This window comes from Cyprinus carpio, chromosome A15 (genome assembly GCF_018340385.1).
Source record: "Cyprinus carpio isolate SPL01 chromosome A15, ASM1834038v1, whole genome shotgun sequence".
Lineage (NCBI taxonomy): Eukaryota > Metazoa > Chordata > Actinopteri > Cypriniformes > Cyprinidae > Cyprinus > Cyprinus carpio.
The window spans coordinates 3,466,177-3,473,919 of NC_056586.1; the positions used below are offsets into that span (position 1 = coordinate 3,466,177).

General features: G+C 38.2%; 1 protein-coding gene across 1 annotated transcript; it reads right to left on the minus strand.

Moving 5' to 3' along the window:
• Positions 1 to 853: 853 nt before the first annotated feature.
• Positions 854 to 6,357, minus strand: LOC122147626 (protein FAM124A-like). The gene is made up of 3 exons (XM_042770719.1): positions 6,285 to 6,357; positions 1,336 to 1,518; positions 854 to 957 (listed from the first exon to the last, which is right to left on the minus strand). The coding sequence occupies exons 1-3, from the start codon at positions 6,355 to 6,357 to the stop codon at positions 854 to 856; spliced, it is 360 nt and encodes a 119-aa protein (XP_042626653.1).
• Positions 6,358 to 7,743: the final 1,386 nt, after the last annotated feature.

Genomic DNA, 7,743 nt, shown 5'->3' on the forward strand with positions numbered 1-7,743 from the left:
AATTATTTCCAGTTTGCTTTTTGGGATGGGCCATCTTGAAGGTAACTAGAGATGACACCAGCTCAGCATGAAGAGACTCGTCTGAAGCACCTTCAGCTGACCAAACACCCGTGAAGAGATGACGCTGACCCCTGCTAGAATCTCAGATGATGCCAACCCAAATCAACATGCACAACTCCTAAAATTTCTATATATTGTAATCATTATGATCACATTTTTCGCAATAATTGCTTAAGTGAGCTAATTTTTTCTGCCTAAAATTAATTAAATTCATCATTAAGTCATCCCAACTGTTCATTTCTGGAAATGGACATTACTTTGGAACACATTTCACTTCTGATAAACAGATTCACTCTAATTGTAATGTAGATGCATGGATTTTCTATAAAGCTGCTTTGAAACCAATGTGTACTGTGAAAAGCAGAATACAAATAAATTTGAACTGAACTGAACTGGAATTTATCTGCCAGTTTTCTTACATTTTCACAAGAGAAAAAAGTTTATTTTTCATACTCCGTTGACAGATATTTGTTGGTTTGAGTATAAACCCAGACCTTTCATATCTTCATTTTGCATTCTCAAATATCTCTTAATTGAAGGCTGTTAGATCTTTGTATTGACGGAAAACAGGACAAAAATACAAAAATGATACTTATTTTTTTTGTTAACAATTCATGCCAAAATATAATGCCGTGAAATATAAGTTTACTGTAAGACTTCCTGCCTCTTTTAAGGCCTTTAATTTGTGGGAAGGCCAAATTAAGACTTTTAGAGGACCATGTTAAGACCCGTAGAAACTCTAGTGGGACTGTACACTAAAGGGCTTATAGAAACAGAGCACATTTCTGCTGACCTACTGAAAGAGGAATTTGTTGCCATCCAGATCTTCAGTGTGCCATCGGCTGGCGCTGATGGGCGAGCCAGGTGTTGGGCAGTAAGGGCACGAGCTCGTCCGATCTTACCCCACCCTGAACTGCCAGCACCATGGAGTAACACCGGCTCCACTCGCACCCGGGGGAGAGGGGGAGGCTTGTTGATGGCAGTTGTAGGCTGGAAGCCTGCTTCTGTGAGTAGCGTGAAACCAGCCAAAAGCCCGTATTCGGACTCTTCTTGCCATCCATCTGTAGCAACCGTCTAATTATAAACGCACAGTGTCATCAAAGGTATCATAGGTGCTATGCAAAGTCACCCAGCACCACCGCTTCTCAGGTGTGAAACGGACCGCCACAACCCCACAACCGCATACCTGCTGCCCAGGGCGTAGATAAAGCCCGGATGGGAGGAGATAAGGCCTCAGTTAGGGTGCTGGATGGGGGGCTAAACATGAACACCGGCCTCTCTGGCACGAAGCCTCTGTATGGTGGTACTGCCAGGGCGGACACTGCAGGAAGTCCAGTACTCTGAGAATGCGCTCCTCGCCGTAAGACTCGTGTAAGAATATGGTGACGGCGTGTGAGGGGTGGCCTGCCGCAGGGTGCTGGTTAGCTCTGGCGTAGTCATGAAGAGGGGACAGGCCCGCTCAGGACACGTGGAAGAGGCCGCAGGCCGGGACGGACCCACATTCAGCAGGCGGTCTCAGAGTGTGCTGGAGGAGCAGCGAGGCGCCAGGGTTGGTGAGCAGGTGCATGGGTGAGCAGAAGGAGCTCCTGACCCGGGACAGCGAGCGGAGAGGTCAGCTGAACAAAGGGCAGAGCAAGCCACAGACAGAGCGGTGAGGAAAAATCAAATCACAGATGGCAAAACAAGCCTAACTGTTGATAATACATTAAATAAAGAAAATGGACTCACTGCTACTGCAGGACATTTTTACTGCAGTCAGATCTAAAGAAAAGAAAAAAGCACAAATTATTATAATGAGTGTAATACTGTACAAATGATAATCAGTCTATCAGCAAATAACACATCAAGTTTTTATAAATAACACAGAGAGGTATCCTTTAAAATATTACCAGAATTTACCCTGCTAAGGAATGATTTGAATGTTTCAAATTAGAGATGAGATGAAAAACATTGAATGTGTGGGTGTCTGCTACAGAATCTGTGATTTAACTTTTCTTTTAATGTGTATATTCCAAAATATTTTAGATGGATGTCTCCAACTTTATTCTAATAATATATTTCTCTGATTTTTACTTTTTTTCTCATATAAGCTATTAAAAAAAAATGTAATAAAAGAAGTAAAAAATAAATAAATAAATAAATAATAAAAAATATGGTACTACGTTTGACAAAATATCAGAAACAGAAAAGCCATATAGACATCGGTTCGATATCGATTCTGAAAAAGTGGTATCAAACCAGCCCTAATAGATATATACATAGGACATGATGTCCCATTTTTGGTGTCCGCATCAAATTAAATTTACTATAGTGATTTTACATACATAGCATATTAAATGCAAGTTAAGTGTCTACTTTAATGTTTCAAATAACCTTTGTGAAAATAAAATGTCAAAATATGGGTATAATCATGTTCTATTAATGATTCAACAGTTATATTTATATAAAAAATGAAATAACATACTTAGCCTACTCTGACTGTACTAACTTTTATATACTGTATAAAATAAAAATTGATAATGTTGAATTTGATTATAGTTCAAATGATTAAAAAATAATTTAAATGGGTAAAACCAAGTGATATGAAGGATGTGGGCAAAAAATGGTAAATATTTAAAATGACAATTCATTAGTAGTTTGGGGGAAACTGCACTGTGATCATTAAATATAGTCTTTTAATGACATCTAATGATTCTGATGCTAAATATGCCTGACAAGATTTTGTTGGTATACAAACCTCTTTTGTTTATTTATTAGCATCAGGATGGCCTATCCTAAAAGCAAAAGTGCTATTGTAACCCAAAAGTCCTGAAACTTGTTTATTTTTTCATCATTTCCTAAAGAGAACCAAGTTAAAAAGTTTAATCCATGGTCCTTAAACACTTACATACAAATGAATAATAAATAGTTGTCTGATTTCGATGTTCACCGTACCTTATCCACATTAAATGGCGCGTTTTTGAAAGATCAAACGTTGTGTTTGAAGCGTGTTAGAATGTATCGTTTGGTGCTTACGTCATAAGAATTCGGCACGCTCTGTCCGTTACTGTGTTTTTTCTCAACGCTTAGAACACGCAAACAAAAGTGAGCTGATGTGTAGCGTTTCTCCGCTAACTCACCCCGCGGTCTCCGCGCCCGATCCGCCGTCTCATCTCCGTCCTGCTGCTGCTCGTGAAGCGACGCGGCTGTCGGAGCATAATCTGTCCCTTTACTGAGTGCGAAAACCGCTTTTTAAACATGAGCTTCGCTCGTAACCCTGTTTGCGTTCGCAGGAGTCGAGTTCACGCTGACGTCACTTCTGCCTTTATATTTATGATGATGATCAGAGGCTCTAGCTGAAAATCTAAAAATATCAATTGAAAAGCTCATTTAGATCGAGTCATAACTGGATCATATCTTCCGAGAGCACAGCTCTAATATGAGGAGTCGGGGGAAGGGCTTTTCTCTCCTCTCTAAAGGACAATGAGAATGGAGGGGCCTGGACCCCAGCAGATGGCTGTCATCGGACCTGTGTGGGGGACACACACTTTGAGCAAGCTTCTCAAGAAGTGTGCAGTCCTGAAACAATAGAGTTTAACTGTTCCCAAACATCCTTATATGTTAATGAATCAGTCGAACTCTGCATCAAAACAAAGCACAATCCTTTCTGACAGGTTGTGTGTTTTACCTTTTGAAAGGGTAACTCTTTATGGTGCAGTGGCATCTATAGATTGTAACCTGTGCATCCTTAGTGACATTTTTGTCTTTCTTTCTTGTCAGAAATGTGCAATCTTTATTTGAAATTTAATATTTCTTCTAACAAGTTTATTTCACTGTAGGTACAAAACATTTATACTCAGGACTTTACGGACAGAAAATGTTGCACTGAAACTCATTGCACATTATTTCAACTTCATTGAAACACAAGTTGCAATATTTAATCTCCGTGCCATTTAAGAATAAAATCATGCATTCTTAATATTTATAAAATTGTTACTGTTTTCCACCTGATATCAAAACACACACAAAAAGTGTATATATATATATATATATAAATATATATATATATATATTATATATATATATATTTTTTTTTTTCTCGAGCTTTGCCTTTTTACAGCAAATATGTACCCAGACTGTAAGTAACCTGTCACTAACTAACTAACTATTAAATAAATAAAATTATATCTTTAAATAAAATTGGCATTCAATAGGTAAAAAGGGGGCATCTGTTTGTCAGGCTGGGATAAAGGGCCCCCAAACCAGAGGAGCATCACTATGTGACTGGCATTAAGACTTGTCCTGACAGAAATCAACTGAACAGCTAAACCTCTTAATTAGGTCATTTTTGGAATAATCTGTTCTTGTTCTTTATGAGCTGATAAGAGATACATCGGTAGTTTTTCAAACTTCAAGAGTCTGAGATATTTTTGTGTGACTTAAAAAAAAAAATCTGTTACAATTTACTCATCTTCCATGCTGTTCCAAAAGACTTTTATTTTTTAATTTTTTCATATTTTTGTTCCAAAAAGTTCATAAAGACATTGTAAAAGTAATCCATAGGAAGCAAGCTGTTTAATCCAGTTTTTTTCTGAACAGATATGACCTGGTTTATTATGGTGAACAAACTTAATTTAACAATTTATTCTCATGTATAAACTTAGATCAATGTGGAAGCCAGTTTCCACTGCAGAATAAAAATTAGTAATAATAGCAACACTCTTGCAATTCTGCTTTTTTTCTGTTTCCACCATGGAATGAAAAACTAAAAAAAAATTAAATAATAATAATAATTGTTACCTTTTTTTCTGACTTTTTATGAGTTTGTATTTTACAATTGGGATTGTTCATCATAGAATAAGTTTTGTGATATAAAAAAAAAAAAAAAAATACTTTTTTATTTATTTTATTTTTTCATTCTGTGGTGGAAGCAGTCTTCCATATATCAATGCTTGACACGAGAACAAATATCATGCTTGTGCTACACTGCAAGAGTGTCTCAGGTTACCATGTAACCATGGTTCCCCTGAGAAGGGAAACAGACACTGCACCCTCTAGTGGGACACTATGGGGAATGCATCTGGTATGACCAGTGTCTGAAGCACGTGTATAAACATGACAATGAACTTGACATTGGCTGGTGACAGCCTATGATGTCACTACTAGTGTGACCAGGAGTATAAAAGGCACCTGTAGCACATGTCATCCACTTCATGTCTGAAGGAGACATGCCCAGGAATACCTCAAGAATGGCAAGGAGATGTAGCTTCTTGTTCACCTTCAAAGGGAATCATGGTAACATGAATAAACCTGAGACGTTCCCTTTCTCGAAATAGGTACAGGCACTGCATCCTCTAGATCAGTGGCTGTCTAGAGTGTACTGGGTGTCTTTGACGGTGGAATTTTTTTGTGTCTCCCTTTTTTGTCAGGATTGTTGATATGATGTGTTTAATCAGTGCCGTCTAGAGTGGGTGTGGCTTATGAGGGCGACAAACATGATTTGCAGTGGTTGGGGGTCACCAGGACAGATTTGAGAACCACTGCTCTAGAGGGGACCCACGGTCATCAAGCCGCGACCCACTTTATTTTTATGATTATATATATATATATATATATATATATATAATATATATATCGCAATGCATGCATTCAGTACCCTCGCATATGACACACAGGTTGGGGTAAATCATCAGGTGTCAAATACCTGGATGAACACACTTCCTGAAACAATTAACACTGGCGCCATCCATAGCTGCTTGCCTAGACACGCCACAAACAAACGGCTCCTGAAGACAAAGAAGAGGATGACCCCAGCAAATATCAATTTAACATCAAATATTAAAAATTAAAAAAAATTCCCAGTGGTAGCTAGGTGAAAAAAAAAATTTAAAGGGATACTCCACCCCAAAATGAAAATTTTGTCATTAATCACTTACCCTCATGTCGTTCCAAACCTGTAAAAGCTCAGTTCGTCTTCGGAACACAATTTAAGATATTTTGGATGAAAAACCGTGAGGCTTGTGACTGTCCCATAGACTGACAAATAAATAACATTCTCAAGGTCCAGGAAAGTAAGAAAAGCATCATCAGAATACTTAATCTGCCATCAGTGATTCAACAGTAACGTTATAAAGCCACGAGAATACTTTTTGTACACAAAGAAAAAAAAAATAATGACTTTATTCAACAATTCCTCTCCTCTGTGTCTCTCCATATCAGTGTAGTGCCATTTTGGCAAATCTGACTAGTACGCAGATGGTATACAATCTTCTGTGTCAGCCGCGCTGCACCGATGGTCATGCCGGGGACATTCACCATAGTGTCCACTAGAAGACACAGTGCAAGTTCCCATTCGAAAGGACCAAACCTCATTGGATCTGTTGTATCAAGTAAGCATGTTTGAGCTGTCATTTACCATATCTAATGTGCTCTATGTATGTACATTGTTCAATGTTTATATGAGAATGAAAAGAATTACAAAACAGCTGAAAGTTCAGTTGATATGAATAATGTCAAGCTGCTTTTACTGCTTGAGATTGGATGTCCAACCTACCAGGATCCTCCGTTGGGAAAACAAGAACAAGACAAACAGTCTGACCCAAAACGGCCAATCCTTTTATTGTTGTTTTTTTGTTTTTCTCTGTATTTTTCTACATTTAATGATGAAAACAAGGCCCTGTACAGTTCACTTCAGCATTGAGTACAATAACAATTATTTTACAATTTATACACATTGAAATATAATAATGCTGAAAACACAAACTGTGCCCCATCCCGGTTTAAACTGCTTTCAAAGGACCCTTCAAAATAAAAGGCTTTTAAGTCATCTTTTACAATTGGCCATGTTAGACATGACAACAAACATCAAAAAAAAAATTAAAAAAAAGGCAAGGGAAAACCAGCCATACAGAGAGAAAAGACAGCCAAACCACCTTATTATATGCTGTGTAAGTGTTACTCCATCTGTCTTCAGTTAAAGCATGCTTTGAACCTCTCTGTCACTCAGATACATTTGACAGTCTTACAGGTAAACCCCAAAGCACTGATGGCGAGAACCTGTACATCCAATAATGTGCCGCAGACACAACACACACTTACACAGATATAAGAAACTATCTCACAAGGTATTTCATGATATGAATGGTCGTAATGAGACCCAGTGCTGCGAAATCGTGTGGCTTACGGTTTTAATTTGATTGTAGGGTTGTGAGGACACACACAGACACACACACACACACAAATCACTTCTCTCACAGAGACCAAGACCTTCTGTAAAAGTGTTGAATCCAGTGGAAATCCTTGTGGGAATCGAAAAAGAAAAATTTAAAACAAGTTCATTAGAAGATGAGAGGTTTCTTCTCAGTTTATTCCCAGTACGAATGACAACAAAGGCAAAAAGGGCATAAAATAAAATAACATCCCATGTGAGGTGTGTAACACAGTCCCAAAAACAATATTCGCACCTCTCACTCTCACTCGCTCTCTCATGCCAGATTTAATTGCGCTCGTAGTTCATGCTACGTATGTGTACACTTTGCGATCTTCTGGTGTTCTTGCCAAGTATTCTCTCTCTATAAGTCCTTCAATACGCTTTTTAATGACCACGGGACTGGGGAGGAATCGCGCCTTCAGCTGCTGGGTTACCTAAAGACAAAAACACACAGGATCAAACGGAAGCTCTATAAACAACTGTCCAAAGAAACA